This window comes from Myzus persicae, unplaced genomic scaffold (genome assembly GCF_001856785.1).
Source record: "Myzus persicae strain clone G006 unplaced genomic scaffold, MPER_G0061.0, whole genome shotgun sequence".
Taxonomy (NCBI): Eukaryota; Metazoa; Arthropoda; class Insecta; order Hemiptera; family Aphididae; genus Myzus; species Myzus persicae.
Genome location: NW_019103539.1, coordinates 43,183 through 62,326, shown reverse-complemented (window position 1 = coordinate 62,326; position 19,144 = coordinate 43,183). Strand labels below are relative to the sequence as shown.

At 27.9% G+C, this 19,144-nt stretch overlaps 2 protein-coding genes across 3 annotated transcripts; one reads left to right on the top strand and one right to left on the bottom strand.

Moving 5' to 3' along the window:
- Window positions 1-2,095: 2,095 nt before the first annotated feature.
- LOC111034684 (huntingtin) lies at window positions 2,096-16,970 on the top strand. Its single transcript, XM_022316009.1, has 52 exons — window positions 2,096-2,394; window positions 2,454-2,637; window positions 2,712-2,836; window positions 2,945-3,098; window positions 3,205-3,358; window positions 3,420-3,583; window positions 3,708-3,873; window positions 5,084-5,448; window positions 5,532-5,724; window positions 5,786-5,985; window positions 6,045-6,197; window positions 6,883-7,043; window positions 7,145-7,257; window positions 7,329-7,423; window positions 7,483-7,595; window positions 7,670-7,782; window positions 7,851-7,936; window positions 8,063-8,180; window positions 8,314-8,417; window positions 8,492-8,677; window positions 8,737-9,051; window positions 9,258-9,418; window positions 9,495-9,634; window positions 9,706-9,848; window positions 9,914-10,132; window positions 10,204-10,412; window positions 10,498-10,631; window positions 10,780-10,978; window positions 11,039-11,105; window positions 11,165-11,344; window positions 11,402-11,544; window positions 11,664-11,777; window positions 11,904-12,059; window positions 12,320-12,470; window positions 12,537-12,659; window positions 12,726-12,956; window positions 13,031-13,229; window positions 13,454-13,568; window positions 13,642-13,936; window positions 14,026-14,159; window positions 14,231-14,368; window positions 14,452-14,546; window positions 14,615-14,727; window positions 14,786-14,986; window positions 15,056-15,264; window positions 15,326-15,485; window positions 15,574-15,718; window positions 15,940-16,024; window positions 16,098-16,260; window positions 16,339-16,499; window positions 16,565-16,652; window positions 16,736-16,970. The coding sequence occupies exons 1-52, from the start codon at window positions 2,330-2,332 to the stop codon at window positions 16,832-16,834; spliced, it is 8,097 nt and encodes a 2,698-aa protein (XP_022171701.1). The 5' UTR covers window positions 2,096-2,329; the 3' UTR covers window positions 16,835-16,970.
- LOC111034685 (probable tRNA N6-adenosine threonylcarbamoyltransferase, mitochondrial) lies at window positions 16,970-19,082 on the bottom strand. Of its 2 annotated transcripts, none has more exons than XM_022316011.1 (8): window positions 18,809-19,082; window positions 18,488-18,707; window positions 18,176-18,434; window positions 17,985-18,116; window positions 17,705-17,909; window positions 17,489-17,637; window positions 17,213-17,421; window positions 16,970-17,081 (listed from the first exon to the last, which is right to left on the bottom strand). In XM_022316011.1, exons 2-8 carry the CDS (start codon window positions 18,670-18,672, stop codon window positions 16,985-16,987), a joined length of 1,236 nt encoding a protein of 411 aa, XP_022171703.1. In that variant the 5' UTR covers window positions 18,673-18,707; window positions 18,809-19,082; the 3' UTR covers window positions 16,970-16,984. The 2 variants fall into 2 exon arrangements, with proteins under 2 accessions (XP_022171703.1, XP_022171702.1); XM_022316010.1 differs by having other exon boundaries at window positions 18,887-19,082.
- Between the last annotated feature and the right edge of the window lie 62 nt (window positions 19,083-19,144).

Genomic DNA, 19,144 nt, shown 5'->3' with positions numbered 1-19,144 from the left:
TTCAATAGCATGATATTTACATCTATTTTGTTAACTATATGCAAAAATAATAATGGCCAGATCCTACGGATTTCATCGGTTAAACAATGTTTAATGAAGTATTCACTGCTTGAAACAAATGGCTTAAAACGTGCTTGAAAGAATACAGTGAAGTAAAAATACTAAATTCACAGAACTATACTGTTTGGGATTTTTAAATGTAATGAGAGTCCTAGCAAATCATTTATTTATTGAAACAGATTAAATGACTGAATATCAAGAGTACTCATTGGCTGACTTGCAGTTTAGTCTGACAATTGACAATAACAGGTGTTGTATATAATTATTTGAAAATAATATATTATTTAATTAATTGTTTTAAATAATTTTTAAATATATATTATACGGAGCAGTTGTTTATGGACATGATCATTATATAGCGTATGTACAACGTGTAAATAGATAGGAAGTATGCACAAAGATTTGGCAAAAAAAATTAAAAAGTACCCCTAGTGGCCTAGTTCAACAAAAATAAAACCACGTGTAATTTTATATGTGAAAGAGTAAAAAAAAAGACCTGTACAATGGTACAAAAGTCAATTATATTAATAAGATATGTCTTTTTTTTTTTACTAAACAAAAAGACAAAAAGGTTATATTTTATTATTTTAATTTATATTAAGCGCTTGTTACAAGATAAATAAAAGTAATAAGAATCAATAATTAATTAAATCAATTTTATTTTTTTCAATTTTCCTTTTACCAATAATTCTATTATAGTGACATGACTCCAGGATCCGGCCCCAAAATGAGAAAAAGTCCGCAAAGAATTGAAACAGCAGTCTGGTGGCGAAAAATGTTTTTGATGTATCGACCTGACGTTTTATAATAAATGAGGAGAACCATGAACCACGATATTAAATAGTAGCCCAAAATATTATGTAAAATACTTCTGTAAGTAGTATATTTCAATTGTGTATTACATAATATAATTTTAAATTATACTTTAAACTATACTTACGTTTAAACACCAATGATTGGTATGATTTTGGACTCGAAATTATAAATAAGTTAGCGGCTAATTGCAAAATGTTAGCAGCATATTTCAATTCGTAGCTCAAAAGGGGGTGTAGCGTGAAGTTGCCCCCCCCCATCTTATATTTTTCATACCGTGTGGGTAATTTATTTGCAAATTTTGAAAACCAATTTGCAAATTATTTGCAAATTATTGGTAGTATCTTGAAGCCGCTAGCTACATATTGGGGGGCTGAGTGAAGTTGTCCCCCCCCCCCGTCTTATTTTTTTATACCGTGTGGGGAATTTATTTGAATATTATTTGCAAAATGATAATAAAACTTTCAAAAACATTGGTCATGGTGTTGGGGCCAACTTCATGCACATTGGCCTCCCAGATTTGTTCATCTTTCGTCCGGTTTCTTTTTTACATATCTTTTCCAAGGTCCATTGATTATACATAGTATAAATAAGCGTTAGACCAAATAACTATACATTTTTTTAGGAAATGTTCGATAATTTAAAAACATACAATTAATGATATTTCAATAAAATAATGAAAGTTAGATATTAAAAACAAGGAGTGCTAAATTTTAACTTGGGGGTCCTAACCTTTTTGCACCGCCCTAGTTGCGCCACTGCTTATTTAAAGGCAAAAGAAATAAGAAAAAAATGTTTTCAATTGTTTTAAAGATGAAACATGTCTCACTTGGTAAAAAAGCTTGAAAATCTAATATCTATAAGGTTCTTCATAATAATTACCATAATTAAAAAATATATTAGATTCATAGGAATAATTTTTTTTTAAGCATTTGTAGTTCAAATTTTAATAAAATTTGTCAAAACCACAAAAATTTGAAAATTATTTAGACCCGAGACCATCTCATGCTAAAAACAGAATATTACCAATTTATAATAATTTAAATAATACTATAATATTTAGTAGCCCATAAAATAATGGCAATATATTATTGATTAATACTTTAAATATATATTATAAATTATTTTTTTGTTATCATTTAACTGCTATCATTATATCAATAGAGTTCTTATCAATGTTCACGTTTGAATTTATTATTAAAATAAAAATTAGCTTATTGTCATTGTCAGCACATAAAATATACCTACCGAATAGTTTGTTCATAAAAATTGAATCAAATTGAATGAATTTTTTGACACAAAAATCTTGTTGCCTTTAAAATGATTGCATAAATTCAAAATTCATATGTTCTTATACATTTTAAGTGTCTTGGTTAGAAAATGACTAACTTATCGAAAAAACTTTGTTATTGACAAATAATTTCTTTGGTGAACAGTCGTTTTTACCTTTGTAGCGATGTCGATCATTGATAAACTTGCAAAGGCTCTAGACGGCCTCAAGTCAAATGACTTAATTGGACGGTAAGTATCAAATGTAGAATTTATGGGATTGTGAAAATATAAATAATTTAATTTTGAAGGTCTGGAGAAAAAGAAAAATATTGTCGAGTTACTGCCGATTTAATTTGTGCACCAATTGTTATGAATTTTTCATCATTCCCTGATCTTTTACATAAGTCAATGGATAGTTTGTTTAAAATGTGTGATCATTCTGAAGCTAATATAAGAATGGTAGCTGAGGAAAATCTGAACAAAGTTGTTCGTGTATGTATACCATTTTAACAATATTATATTCTAGTTTATATATGTATTATAATTCATGATCTACATCATTTTAGTGCATGATTGATTATCGAAAAGTTGAAATATTTGTTGAATTATTAAAAGAAGTAAAGAAAAATGATACTGTTCGTCGATTAAGAGCTGCTTTGTCCAGATTTGGAAATATATGTCATTTAATCAGGTAGTTTTTTTAACCTTTAAATGATATAATACAAAAACTAGTGTTTAGTTTGTAATTTTTGTTGTACTTGTGATTCTATAAATAAAATAATCATTAAATTTATTTCAGCCCAGCTAGTCGTAAAAAATTTGTTTTGTTCTTAATACCATGCATAAAAAAAATTGCTATGAGAACAGAAGATCCTGTGGCTGAAATCTTGGCCCAAACTTTTCCAAAAATTATGCAAAGCTTAGGACATATTATGTCTGATAGCAATATAAAAGTGAGTTTTGAAAATAAGTAATATCAAATGTTTTGTATTCGTCTTAAAAACCATTTAGTTAACTAACCATTAGTTATTTATACTAATTAATCACAATGTTTTACAGATGTTGTTAGAAGCATTTGTTAACAATCTTGTTACAGATTCTTCTATCATACGAAGATCTAGTGTTACTTGTATAGAATCATTAAGTCTTTCCAGCAGAAAACCTATGGTTTTCATAAAACACATGCTGCTTATAAACACTGTTTTAATCCATGGTAAATTACGACCTACATCAATATTTTTATTGCACAATCATATGAAATATAATTTTTAAAGATATTAACAAGTCAATGGGGACAGAACGTGCATGGGCAGAGAGTTGTGTGATCCTTGGGATATTGAATAGTGTTAAAAACACAATTCTCTATCCTCACCATATTTGTGACAACTCTTACGAATTGAAATTAGAATCAAAAATTCTGCAAAAAATATATTTACAGGTATTAGATAAATATTATTTTATTATTTTTTAATATGAAAGCAGTTATTGAACAATTAAATGAATGTTCTTTTAAATTTTTATAACAACTATAATATTATTAATGTTCTAACATTATTTTACAGATATTTAGATTTTGTTGTTTTACAATATTGCATCCAGACTCTAATATAATAATGTGTGCATTAGATACATTAACTCAAATTTTTTTATCTTGTCCAAGAGATACACTGCAATTGCTTACAAAAAAAAAAATGTTAAATCAAACAAAGCTTTATGAAACTGAAGTTGGTTAGTTTAGTTTAATCATTATGGTTATCTAATATCTTGTATGATACATAGTGTGGTCGTTTGTTCAGGTAATACTAAATTTCTCTCCAGATTATGTTGGATTGAATTGGCACTTTGTTGAAAGTCAGGGGTTACCTAAATACACATCTATAGGACTCAAATTTTTACGTGATAGTGCGGATTAAGACTTATATTTTTATGAATAATAACAGTTCTTTTTGATACCATAATTGGATAGTACTATTTTTTTAAAGTAATTTTTTCTTTATAACCATGGTTTTAAAACATAACTGACTGAGAGCCAATCAAATCAATTAAAAATGTTTTTTTGGACCTATTAAAATGAGCCAAATAGTTAGTAAAATCTCTAGTTTAAATTATTATTATTTTAATTTCAATACTGGAATAAAATATTGAATACCTACCAAACTTATGTAATATAATAGATTAGCACATTTTTCCAAAAAATAATAATAATCTAAAATTAATTCATATTAAAAGATTTTAATATTTTAATTAAACAAACAAAACAAATGTATTTATATTTATATTTTGGTTTTAGAGCTATAGTTAGGTTAAAATTATTCTTTAAAATAAGACTTCTAATATGGTTATCTATTATGAGATCACAAAGAGTTGTTGCTGTTTATAAAAACACGAGTTTTATATTATTTCAGTATGGAGGGACAATATCAGAGTCTATGCAATGTGGTTAAAAATTTGAAATGTTAGTATAAATGTGTTAGCTTAACTTTATCATAAATGTTATCTAGCTGAAAAAAATGTGTTACCTGAAGAAATGATCACTGCACTGTGGATGTGTTGAGCAAAGAAATATTCTCCAATTTTTTTTGAAAATGCTAAATTGTATTATTTAATTTCTTTATTATTAAACATATACTTAGAAGTCAATTCATCCATCAACAAATCTATGTTTTCTTATTAGCCATATTAGTCAATTATTCAATAATATGGTTAATTGTATGTTAAAATGCAATGATAATATTGATAGTTAAATATCGTCCTCTAACATATACTAGATTACAATTATTAGGAAACAGTTTAAAATATTCGACTGAAAATGATCTACTACGACTTTTCTGCAGGAATATTTGGATTGAGAATATTTCTACAGCCCATCTGCTCAATATAATCAACATGTATAACTTCTCAAATGTATTCATGTTTAAATATCATATTTTTTTTATAGCTAAAATGCAAACAACAGTAAATTCTATTAAAATACCTAGAACATTAGCTCAAAGTTTACAAAAATCATTTCACTATAGTTCATCTGAAAGTTTAGAAACGTCTTTTGTTCAACTTTCTCTGCCAAGATTTGAAGAAGAACCTAGGTCAATTTCACAATCTATGGACTCAACTAGACCAACGTTATCATCAGCTAATTCTATGACAAATTTGTATTCAGAATTTGGAGATGATAGTTTGAGTGAGGTTGATTCAATTGCAGATAATGTATTTTTTTCTGAATATGAAAACACTCCTGAATTTGATGTGCAAAGTATAACTTCTGAGCATAGTTGTCATTCAGCTTCTGGATCAGTTTTACAACTAGTATGTTATGTCAATTCAAATTTGATCAAAATTTAAAATGTATATTTAATTAAAATTAAAAAGCTTAATTTTCTGGTCTACAGGAATTGGAATTTTTAAACCATATTAATGAGGATGTTCCTTTAAATGTACTATGTGTCAAAATAATAACACTTTTCTTGGCACCAGAATCCAGTAAATCAATCAGAACTGGTATTAAATCTTCAGCACTTGGATGTCTTACAGAAATGTTGAAAATTGATCCAAATTTAGCTTTTATCACCTACAACTCGCCAGGTAAAAAATATAATTTTTAGAGGATTACATTTTAATGTACTAACACTATTGTACATTTTAGATTCTGCAGAAACAGTACTAAATGTTTCTATGAGCTATACCAATCATGAAGATCATCTTTTGAGAGGCATGGCAATTAAATTAGTTGGTACATTTATTGAAGTTATTCTTAGAAATAATTTTGGTGCATTTAAAGTACAAAACGATGAAGTTGGATCATCAAATAAAGTGATCACAGATCTAATCAATATCATTACTCAAGTTTGTTTTATACATTTTTTCATTGAACCCCAGTGGAACTAAACAATTTTTATTTTTAGGGATTAAAAGATGATTCTTATATATGTGTATGTCATTCACTCTCGGCTGTATCAGTATGCTTAATGCCTCTTTTAAATAGTAATGTTTCAAATAGTGCTATTCCTATACTTGAAACAATATTGTCAGGTCTGAGTTCTTATTGGCTTGTTAAGGTAATTTTTCTCTTATTCAAATATTTAATTTTACAGAGTTAGTCACATTGTTTTCCTGTTAGCTTAATAATGAAACAGACAAAATATATGCAGTGTTGGGTAGTAATAACATAATACTTATTACAAATTATTTTTGCAGTAATGCTGTAGTAATTGTATTGTATTTTATTTAAATTAATCCAATTACAACAAAATTACTTTTCAAAAGTAATTTACATGGAGCTACGTGTTCTTTTCCACGTTATTAAAATAAGTTACGTATGCAGAATGTTTTACAAGACCTAAAGTCTATGATGTTTAAGAGAAATTAAAAATCAATAAAATGTTTTTACTATCCGAAAGTTTTAGACAATAACCAACAATATTATTAAAAGATCACAGGAATTAATAGTTATTACATTTTGTTCATGTATAACATTAAGTCATTAACAATATACCTACATCATCAATATTATACCTATACTTCTATATAATTTATATAATAATAATACCTTCCACACAATTTTTATAATTGTATACCTATTACCTACGACTTATTAGTCCATAGTAGTATTATGGGCTGATTTCGTAAAACATTTAATATAATGATTACAGTAATTTATCTTGAAGTAATTTACCCAACATTGAACATATTGCACACTCTGGATTCAAGCTTAACTTTTCTAAATTATATTGATTTTTACAGGTTAAATTATTAGAAATTATAGAAAATGTGTCGTTTATGACAGTTTATTTTGCTACTAATAGTACAATGTATCAAGATAGAGTTTTGAATCGCATAGTTTTTAAATATCTTTATGATAACGAATATAGTGTGAGACGTGCAGCATCTAAATGTTTGTTGAGGTATGGCCTAAACTGTTTACTTAATTTGTATCAAGTATTATTATATTTATTTTTATTTATTTTCTATTATAACTTACATATTTTTTTCATGTTTGTTCTAGTATTGTTCATAATTGTTATTACAAAATTGATTATATGCAACAAGACGTCATTACCTCGTGGGTTTGCTCAAATACAAATCTATATTGTTCTAATATGCTTCAGCTCCAAAATTGTATGTAAAAAATTTATTCGTGATTATAATATAAATCTAATATTTTTTAATGTATTCAATTTCATTTTTAGATAAATTCCACAATATGTATATTGAAGCTTCTTTGTCCCGTATAATAAACCGTTTGACTAGTGATCTCATTAAAAATCAATCGGCTGTTGTGGTTGTGAGTCTTGTTGAATACAGTTATACTTTTAAATTATGACACTAAGTATTATTTTTTAGGCTGGATGCATTGAGGCCCTAACAAGTCTATCTAATTCTTTCAAATCACCAGAATATTCAAATATTTGGAAGTGTTCATTTACTAAAGGACTTAATTCAAATTCAAGTATAAGGTAGTGTTTTTGTTTTTAAGAATTGCTTTAAATTTTTGTTCATTTTTATTTATATTAATATAATACTATTTTAGTTCATGTTCGGGATTATTCACTTCAATACTTTCTACAATGACATTAACAACTGCTGCTTTTGATTTAGAAATGCATTGCTGGATGTTAAAATTATCTTCAAATTTAATTACAGGTAAATGATCCTTTGTAATTTTAAAAAACATTAAGTTATTTTTAAACAGTTGATGATATAATTTTCAGAATTAATTCATTCATCACAAAATTTAAGTATAAAAGAACATAAAATTGATTTCAGCAAATATAATAGATGGTTTGAAGACGATAAAGTTAGTTTACCATAATAATAATAATAATAATAATAATATATACAGTGATTTTATGTATTATTATACAAATAGAAAAATCATTCTCATTGTATATTTTCCAAATTTTAAGTATACATTTTATTTTAGTTAAAGAAATATTATAATGAATTATGGAAACACGTTCTAAAGTTATTAAACGTTTTTCGAAACGTAGTACTGGACTATAGAGAACCAACACATATCTCAACTTCAGTACAAAAATCAGGTAATTTGAAAGTTCCTAGCTAAAATTTAAAGCTTTTAAAATATAAAAAAAAATTACAAGAGAAAATGTATTTTTTATTATTAAAAGTTAAAACAAAGTAATATCACTAAAATAATATTTATACACTGTTTAGGAGAACATGAAAAAGACAAAAAAAACTTAAGAGATTCACCAAGTCATAGTAATTATTACCATAAATTGCAATCTGTAGTTAAATCATCATACAACAATTACAAAGTAACCATCCAATTAAAAAACATATTAATTTTAGATATTGATATTATGTACTAATGGTATTATACATTTTGCAGGTGTCTCTAGAAAATACAAGTAATGAAAAATTCATAAGATTTCTTGAGTCAGTTTTAGATACTTTAAAGATATTGTTAACATTTATAAGTACAACAGAATGCCAACAACATGTAGATCGCATACTTCTTTGTTTAACTGCAATATTCAATTTAACACCTAATTATAGTTCCAAAGTTTTGGCTGAAGTATGCATTTTAATAATTTTACTATCTAGTTATTTACAATTAAATACTTTCATTTTCAGTTGTTTAAGTGTTTGACATCAAAGTATAATGTGTCATCAAATCAACAAATATTTAATAGAAAAGATTCTATGTTCATTAAAAATGATATACAAACACTGTGCATGTACACTCAAGCATTACAAACACCTTATGAATGTTTATCAAACTTTATCGATACTAAAATTAAAGTAACTCAACATGCAAATAAACATTGGGAAGATGAAAGAGATCGCAGAACAACAATGAGTGGAAAACTGTATTGTGCTAGTTCTGAAAATTTAGATTTTTCTTCGAACCTAAAATGTTTTCGACCACTGACTATCAAGTGTTTGAAGGTGAGTTGTATATTTTTTTTTGAAAAGATTTGTTAACATTTAGTTATTGTTTGTGAAGTGATCAAAAATTCCATGTACCATTACATTATATTGTAAATTATATTTTTAAGATATATTTAATTTATTATACAGTTTAAAACCTTTTTTATTAATTTAATCTATTTTTATTTTTTCATCTACATTAATAAATAACAAAAATATTTTAGGAATATGTAACTACTGGAGATGTAGAATTACAATCTTCAATTTTAGATTTACTCACAGTGTTACTTCAAAGCAAAGTTAACTTAAATGTGATCGACCCAAAACATGAGTTTTTGAACTTTGTTTTCAGCCAATTTGATTATCTTGAAAGTGGTTTATTTAGGTGATATTTTAAATTTATTATTTTATTATTTGCTCCAATGATTAATTGAATATTTTTACTACAATTTAAACTATAGAGATCCGAAAAAATTTATCTCAACTATATTCCAATTTTTTATTAACTTATCTGGAGATAAAAGTCAATCAAACATAATTCCTGAAGCTATTCATTTATGCGATGGATTAATGGCTAGTGGATATCCACCAGAACTGTATTGTATGTTAATATGCTCATTCAGTACTATTTATTAACAGTCAACAAATTATTAAAATTATCAAATTCTCTAGGTATTCCAGCAATATTACCAATTGTTGAATATGTCTATGTATTAAAATCAGCATTTATGGTCAATTCTTCAGATTTAAAAGAACTTGAAGCTCAAAGAGAGATGTTATTTGCAATGTTATTAAGATTATGTCAGTTCAACGAAGTAAGTTAGCTGTTTACAATTGTATGGCTGTGTTTTTTCTTTAAACTATCAATATGTTTATGCAGGTGGTAAGCATTCTAAGTCTTGTAATAATGGAAGGCAGCGAAGAAAAATGGAAAAAACAATCCAGACAATTATATGATACTCTTTATACATCATTAGGTGGTTGTAAAATTCAAGCATCCTTACCTTCATTGATTAATCTGTTGTTAACATTACATCCATCTTCCTATAGTACTCAACAACAGCTCCATGTTATGTTTAATACTTGTTATGATGGAGAAGTATGTATTTAAAAATAACAATTGTTTAAATAATTAAAATAAAACTTGTGTTTTTGATACATATTTTTTAGAAATGTTCTCTGGAACCTTGGTTAAATACTGTATTGTCCAACTTAATAATAATTCTCATTCAAAAATCTGAAGATTTAATTCTACTTAGGATTTCTGAATCAGACATTTCAATCAGCTCGAATTTATTTGAACTTACTACACAGTCTGACCCTTTAAATGCGTCAATATTAAGTAAAAATAAATTTCCTGGTGAAGATACTTTTTCCAAGTAAAATATACTAAATATATATTAATGTAATAAAATAATATGTTTTGTTTTACTTATACAATGTACAATTGTGTGCTTCTTACAGGTTTTTATTTAGAGTTATATATTTATCTACCAATGATATCATATTATCTCTAAGTCATCCTCAACCTAATTGTGAAAGCAAAGTGTGCTTACTATCAGAATTTCTTCTGACTTGTCAATATATAGTACAATCTGGTAATTTTAAAGTAATCTTGATCAATTATTGCAAAATGTTATACGATCACATTTTATTTCAAAATACCTAAATATCTTGTGTACACAAGGTTAGGTTTCAAATTTATATCAAAATATTGAAATATTGTTTTTATTGTTGGTCTTTAAGGTAATTTTCCAAAAGTTGTAAATTCTTTAAGAAATTTTCTTAATGATTCAATATTTACTACACTTCATAAGAATATTATGACCTTGTCAATGGTCTACCCTCTACTGATATTACACTGGGTACAGTTTATTGGTCTTTTAGATCACAACGATATTGAATTTTGGAAATCAATAATGAATACAAATTCTACAGAATCTCAGTAATTATTTACTAACCTTACTTCTATATAAATCTTAATGTTTTACTCCTTTTTCTACAGATTGGGACGGTGTTTTTATCTAAGTATTGTTCAAAAGGGTTGTTTTTTGATCCTATGTGAAGTATTAGTAAGCATTGGTGAAATGTATAACTTGTTGGCTTTACTAAATATGTTTTATGTTTTTAGAATAAAAATATTAATTTAGACAATGAACTATTAAAATGGTTTTTGTCTGAATGTGTCATTCAACTGTTAGAAATGGGAAATGAGACTTCAACACAAGAATTTCTGAACTGCATACATAAAGATCAAAATTTAAGTTTGATGCACATAACAGCTGTCACCGAAAAATGTGTTAATAACAAAGTAGTTATTTAAAATTTTATTATTTTCTATACATGGTTTAAGTTTTTAATTATTTAGCTGGACCTAACTAATGAGCTATTAAGAAGTATGAATGAAGCACACCCTGCGCATTGCGGAGAAGTAATAAAATTAATTTTACCTGCTGTGTTAGAAGATCCACACTTGGCATTGTCACAATTTGCTAGCTCTATAGCAATTAGGTACTATTAGAATTTTGGACTATTTCAAAACTATTGACTATTGTTATTTATGTCAATAATAATTATAAAATATAATTAATTGCTCAATAAAAACATAAACACATTTTATTTTTAATTAGAAAAATGGAATACCTTCTTGCATTGCCTGTTAGTGAAAGTTCTAGTCAATTAAGCAAAGAAGAAACCTTACAGATCTTAGAATATTTTAAAAATTCAAATGTTTGTATTAAGAGGTAGGAAATATTTCATTTTTTATTTTAATTAGTAATTATTATAAAATAAATATTATAATTTATTTATTTATCCGGAGAAAATAATATGAAAACTATATCAAAGTAAGTTAATATTTTTTTTTTCAGTCGTTACTGTATATTGATATCATTGTTCAATAAATTTGGTACTCAATGTTATGATTTTTCAAGTGTAGAAATTGATCAAAATAAAACTGTCAATACTCTGGACATTAAAAACATTTTAATAGATAAAAATTGGTTTTTCGATCAAGTAAAAATAAGGTAATTATAACATTTTATAATTGTTCTTCTACTCTATAGCTAAGAGTTTTGGCCTTGTAAATCATAAAATAATCTGTTCATTTTGATTTTTTGGTCAATAATATTTTTTTCATATTTTCAAATCACAAATTATTATCATATTTATTGTTTCAGTTAGGTTAATTTCAGATAAATCATAAATATGATATTTAAATTTTTTATTAATTAATTAATCATTAATTTACCTACTTTAAAATAAATCTTGTTTTTTTTTTTATTAGATGTTGTCGAAATGACTGTCTTAGTTTTGAATCAGCCAAATTATTGTCAAATTTGCCATTGCAAGATGCCATCACTATTATGCGTTGTGATGATTTCAATCTTGATATACTTCAATATTGTTTCACTGTTTCTACTCAAATCACTATAAAAGTAGATATTTTATTAATGATTTTGTATTTAATAAACATATATATCACTAACATATTGTTATTACAGACATGGAAGTCATTAACTGATGATACAACCAACTTGGAATTGTGTCCATTGTTCGTAGCTGCACGATTTGTCTTAGTGGAACACATTCAACAAGCATGTAGTTCTTTGCCTAGATTTCATCAAGTAAAAACAAAAATAAGAAATAATTATAAAATCAATGACTAATTTTTTTTCATTACATCTGTTTAGATATTTTTACCCATAGTCAAAGAATTAAATGAAAAACAAAATATATACAAGACGCGTATGAGTCAACTATTTGAAGATAGTAAATTTATTAAAATAATATGGCTTTTAACACCCGCAATTTCTAAATTTTTGGAATGTGTTAAATTTTTGTCAAAGCACAATTCAAAAGAACACATAATTTTAATGGAGTCTAACAAAACTCTTTTGAAATATACAGTTTTGCTTTTTGAAGTGAGTAGGTTGTTAAAAAACATTAAATATATAATGTTACATAATTTTGTCAATGCATAATTGTATTATTCTAGGTTCTAAAATGGCAGTTGGTCAATCAAACAGCTGCTACTAGCAGAATACAATTGCTTCTCAAATGTGCATACAACATTTTTAACGGCTGTGGGTTGGCTAATGAGTTGTGCTCCACGGAACTAGGATCAATTGCTTCATCATTAGTGTCAGTGGTAGAATTCATTACAGAGGATGTACTTTTGATCTTGACTGATGACTGTATGTATAATAATGAAGACAAGGCCATAGCCGGGGGTGGGAGGGGTTCAGGGTTCAAAACCCCCCACCCCCTAAATATTTTTCTGGCTACGGTCTTGAATGAAGATAATATTCAGTGCTGTATTTAGAAGGGGGGCTAAGGGCTTAAAAATCCTGGCTATGGCACTGACATTATGTTTTATTATCTTAGCTAAAAGTACTAAAACCAATTTCTATTTCTCTAGACTATACAGACACTACAGATTTAGTACCCATATGCCGGCAAATTTCATCTTTGCTTTCTTGGGTGGAAAATTCTCGTCCATTATTGTCAAATTTTCATCTAGACCAACTGACATAGTAATAATACAATATTAAAATTAGAATTTTTGCAAGGTGTCCATGTATGTTTTGGTTTAAATATTTATTTTAGCTTTATCATACAAATAATAAGTCGCCATCCAATGGTAAATGGATTTGTGCGTGTACCTCCCATTACATGGAAAATGTTGCAAAAACCGGCCAATATTGTTGATTTTAACATACCAGCAATGCCTATTGATGTACTGCAAGAAATCGATGTACTCAAACAATTTGTGTCTAGACTCAGTGTAGTTGGCTGGAACAGTAAACAACAATTTGAAGAGACCTGGATGACTTTGTTGAGTGTTTTAGTTCCATCCAGTGAAACCGATATACCAAAAGAAGAACATATCTCTCGCATACAAGTTAGTTGGATTTATGTACTCATATCCAAACAAATTTTAAATTTTAGTGTATGTAAATGATTCTTATTCTTATTATACTGTTAAAAAAGGCGAGTAGTGCAGCTGTAAATGGAATTACACAATTATTTAGTCAGACGTTATTTGAATGTTATCCTGGTGATACCACTAACAATAAATTCTTACACGTATCAAGGGACATTCCACTCAACTTGACTTATCATAAGTACTAACTTATTATAATTGAATATAATATACAATTTTGAGTTTATTAAACATTTTTGAACCAACTATTAGGTGGTTCGTGAAATTAGAAGAAGTCAATGATTTAATATACTCAACATTTTATACATTTAAAAGAACAGCTGGTAAAGAGGCATTATTAGATCGCTATGAGTGTAGAGCTAATATTGAGAGGATTCATGACCAGCATCGGTTTGTCATTTTTTTTATTAGTTAATATCAATAATTAATACTACTTCTTTTCATAATAAGTCAATTCAATATTCTACCAATAGATATAGTTATCATCAGTTGTCAGTCAAATTTCTACAAACGGCAATAACAGATCAGTGGAAAAATTCCAATAATATTCCTATACAAAAAAATTCAAGTAATATTTGTCTGAAAAAAATTCAAATTGATTATCAGTTCATAAATTTCTTTTTCAAATGTGAATAGTGCTAGAAATGAAGTTATATGAAAGAATCAATGTATTAAATGGAAGTGGCTTGGATCTGAACTCTTGTATATTGCTGTTAAAAGAAGTGTTTAACCAGTGGATGGAACCAAAAGTTAGTCATAACTACTGCACATTAAAAATGTAAAATACTATACATTTTTCCATTCTAGACACGAGGTTCTCTTTCACAAATTAACGAAATGATAAAATGCCTCCTTGTGATGTCAGATTTGTTTACCGAAAGAGAACATTATATATGGATGCTTAATGTATGTCTGGATTTATCGCAATCACATCACAATGAAGATTTATTGTTACATCAATACGTCATAATCGCTGCAGCTAAATCAATGGCTATTTCTGTTACCGAGGTAATTTTTACAAGGCTGGTACTGAACAAATACAGGTATTAATGCAAATTGTGTATTATTGATTAATAGGATATCAGTATTCGGGAGAAAGTGTTGAAATTAATTGATAATGGTCTCAAAAGTAATTGCCGTCTGACCCAATTGGCCGCTTTACACGGCTTACTTTATTTGTTAGAAGGATGTGCTATCATGAATAATATGTTACCTAATAGTTCAGAAATTGTGCAGATGGCTGTGGATTTTGTACAAAAACATCTATGCACTGAATACTCAATGTTGTAAGTTTATCTTCTTCTAATTGCTATTAAAATGTGATACCTAATGTTTCGTTCTGTCAAGATATGAATGCGAATGGCAGTTATGTGTGATATCAATAGCATTCTACATAGTAGAACATGGGTCAGATAACATCGAAGACGCATTGCTCATGTCACTGGAAGGCCTCACTAAATTAGTATCATCGTCTAGGCATTTTAAACTATACCAAGCTCTTATACAGGTATGTGTACACTTCCGGTTAAATTCAACAATATACTCACATCATACATGTTTGTATACATATATATGATATAAAAGTACATTTTTAGGGTTTTCAAAGGATCATATTTGTAAAACATTCAAATGGAAACATTGTAGAGCAAATTACAACATTGGCTTTGGATAGGTTATCCAATGCTCCTCCAGGATTCTCTTTGCCAGCATTGCAGTTGCTTTTATCATGCATTTATGCAGGTTTGAGACCTTACCAAATGATTTCTTAGTTAAAGCACAGATATGTCTGTAGTTTAAGCTCACTGTTGAAGGGGGGAAGGGGTTTGATTTATTGATTTCATATAAATAATGCCACAACATTTATGAAATGCTTAACTGGCTAAATGCTTAACTAGCTCAATTGGGCTCAGAAAATATTTTTGTCCTTGTGTATGTTAATGTTGTATTTCTTCTTTTTTTAGAACATTATAATGAAAATGTTGAAGCTGATATTGATCCCGATATGATTGTTGTTGAAATGGAAAAAATAAGCGTCATGTTTGAAAGGTGATTATTTTTACATTTTAATTTAATGATGTTCAGATTTGTTATTAATCCAAAAAATACATGCATTACTTAGAATAAAAAAAGGATGTTTACTAGAAGTAGAAGTGACAACAGTTATAATGGCTAAAGTATTAACAGATATATTTCCGGCGTCATATGTACTCATGAGGGTTGTCAGTGAATTTCTTTCTCCTAATCAACCTCATCCGACATCTATGTGCACAGTTGTTAATCAAGTTTGTATTTTATTTTTATTACATTGTCGACTTAAATATATTTTTTCTTCTATTTGATGGTATATTTTTATTTTGAAGATATTTGAGCAATTGATTAAGGAATCACAATTGGATCTCTTACAAGATTGGGTTATTACAACACTCAGCAATTTTACCCAAGGTCTTCAAATACCTATGGCAATTTATTGTCTTATCAGTTTTTTTATAAGTTCATCGAAAAATAAGTGGCTAAGAGCAATGTATTTTTTTTTCATTATATAATCACTAAGTCATATGATTTATTAAGATTTGTGATTATTTTTAGATTTCCTCACGTAAGATTAAGGCTTGGTCGTTATGAGTATGAAGATAGAAGATTGTTGTGTATTGCTGCAATGGATTTTTATCATAGCGTAAGGATATTGAAAACAATTTTAAATATAACTGATAAAAAATAAATAAATAAAATTGTTGTAAGAATTTTTTTTTATTTTAGCTCACTAATGAAAACCAAAAACAGTTGTACAAAGAATCATTCCAATCTTCAGTCAAGTCGAAAAATCCTTTTCAAGATATTATATTATGTTTGGAATAAAATTATGGATTCTAAAATATATTAAGTGTAAGACCAATCGGCAATCGACTTCCATTACTATTAACCATGTAACATTATAAACTTATAAAACAACTGTTATTTTATTGCTATCTGAAATAAAACTAAAAACCAACAATAAGATGACAATATTTATTTGTGTCCTTCAAATATTTTATTGAAAAATCCCGAAGGACATCTTATTTCCATATTTGTGATTTGTTGTGAAATGTTTTTTCCTAGTGGCGCTCTAAAATAACAATATTAAATATAAATATATAATTAATAAATAAACAAATATTGTCAACACTTTTATGTTGAATAATACTTTTAAATTATTTTAAGGTAAATACATATTATATTATATCGTAGAAAACTTACTTCGACTGCATATCAATTTTATCTAAATCAAGGTGACTGAAAATATCTATATGTTCATTAAATTTTTCTATGCCATTCCATGCTATCATTGTTCCATTATCTGTACAAAGTTTAGGTGGTGGAACTATAAGTTTGAAATTTTCCTCATCACACACAAGATTCAAATATTTACGAATAAACATATTGCTTGCTACACCACCAGAAACTACCTGTGAAAAATAAATAGACAATTTCTAGAGACCTATAATTTAGTTACTATTTTTTTTTTTAACTTACCAATGTTCGATTCGTGTCTGGTAATAGTTGTGTTCGGTTAATAAACTCAATAGCCCTCTGTACTCGCGTGCAGATGTGTTTAGTAACAGCATATTGAATGCTGGCACATAAATCGAAAACTTCTGGGATAATTTCATCTCCTTTCAATTCTAACAAAAATAAAAATGTCAAGTATAATATGCATGTAAGGGTAATACAAAAAAAAATATATTATACCATGCTTTTGTTCGGATTTTAGAATTTGAGATCTTATAGCATTCTTTAAGCCAGAGTAACTGAAATTGCAATCTTTGTAATTTGTCATGAATGTACCCAAATCAATAGCCCTAGGATCACCTTTCAATGCTGCTCTTTCAATTGCTTGCCCTCCACAACAATTTCTAAACTCTTTCATATTCTTCAACTGAAGTCGCCTGGCTGCCTGAGAAATAATATTTGATTTAGTATAATTTCATGTCATGTTTGGAAAGACTGAATAAATTGTGTGGTTCATTACTTTGTCCAATGCTTCACCAGGAGCATCATCAATAGATTCTCCCAGCAGCAGAAATTCATTTACTTCTTTTACGATAGCCAACAAACAGTGTCCTCCAGATAACAGTAAAACTAGAAATGGTAACTGTAAATTCTAATCAAATTGAATCTAATTAGACACTGATACAGAGTAACAATAAATGTTCTTCTTACATGATCAACTAATCTTGCAGTCAAGGCATGTGCTTCCATGTGATGAATCGGTATCAGAGGCTTCAATGATTTTTTACTCAACTCCTTTGCATAGTTCATACCAACTAATAGTGATAAAGGCAAACCGGGTTTAACAGTGACAGCAATGGCGTCTAGGTCATTCAAACTAACTTGTGCCCGCTGCAACGCTTGGGTTACAACATTATCAATGTTTTGTTTGTGCAAATCCCTGGCCACTGGCGGAATTATGCCCCCGAAACTGAAGAAATGGCAATTTTATTTTGTTGTAATCTGGGCCAATTGGTTACATACTCGAGGTGGATCTGCTGTTGAGATTGTAAGTATTCACCAAGGATATTTCTGTCACTGTCTACTATTGCACATCCAGTATCGTCGCAGCTAGTCTCAATGCCCAAAACTTTGCTATACATTCTGTGGGCTTGCCTTGTGTTCTGACACCAGGAACCATATGACCGAAGAAACCGATATATCTTCATTATAGAAAGACAGTAGAGAGTGAATTGATTAAATCCTAAAAATATTGAACATAGGTTTAAATATGTTAACCACTTTACTCCACTTTACTAAAGCCCAAATTTATTTCATGCATATGGTTCATAAATCTATGATTACCTCATATTTAAAATCTTATGTTAAATACAAGAATCACAATACGAACATAATATTATTATATACTCAGTTATTACTCACACATAAAACGTATTAATATTGCATGTATTATAAAAAAAATAGTCGTCTAAAAGCTATTGGTCAATAGTCACAGCACGGTCTTCGAACAGTTCGAACTCGACAAAAATATCGTTAATTCTAAACTTCAGTTTGCGAGGTGGCTTAGGAGAGCGGGAAGCCGGAAAATGTCATAGCCCAAAAGATAATATTGCTGATGGTCGCAACGATAGAAAAGTGAAGTCACTACAATAATCACACATGGTTGTGTTTATGAGTGTT

Excerpts from the sequence above, each read along its gene's own strand:
- LOC111034684 (XM_022316009.1), top strand. The coding sequence starts at position 2,330 with ATGTCGATCATTGATAAACTTGCAAAGGCTCTAGACGGCCTCAAGTCA. Across the intron at positions 9,419-9,494 it reads CTTGAAAGTGGTTTATTTAG|AGATCCGAAAAAATTTATCT; the intron begins GTGATATTTTAA and ends TTTAAACTATAG. Across the intron at positions 12,471-12,536 it reads CTACTCAAATCACTATAAAA|ACATGGAAGTCATTAACTGA; the intron begins GTAGATATTTTA and ends TTGTTATTACAG.
- LOC111034685 (XM_022316011.1), bottom strand. The coding sequence starts at position 18,672 with ATGAAGATATATCGGTTTCTTCGGTCATATGGTTCCTGGTGTCAGAAC. Across the intron at positions 18,117-18,175 it reads CTGCAAGATTAGTTGATCAT|AATTTACAGTTACCATTTCT; the intron begins GTAAGAAGAACA and ends CAATTTGATTAG. Across the intron at positions 17,082-17,212 it reads AAAATTGATATGCAGTCGAA|AGCGCCACTAGGAAAAAACA; the intron begins GTAAGTTTTCTA and ends TTGTTATTTTAG.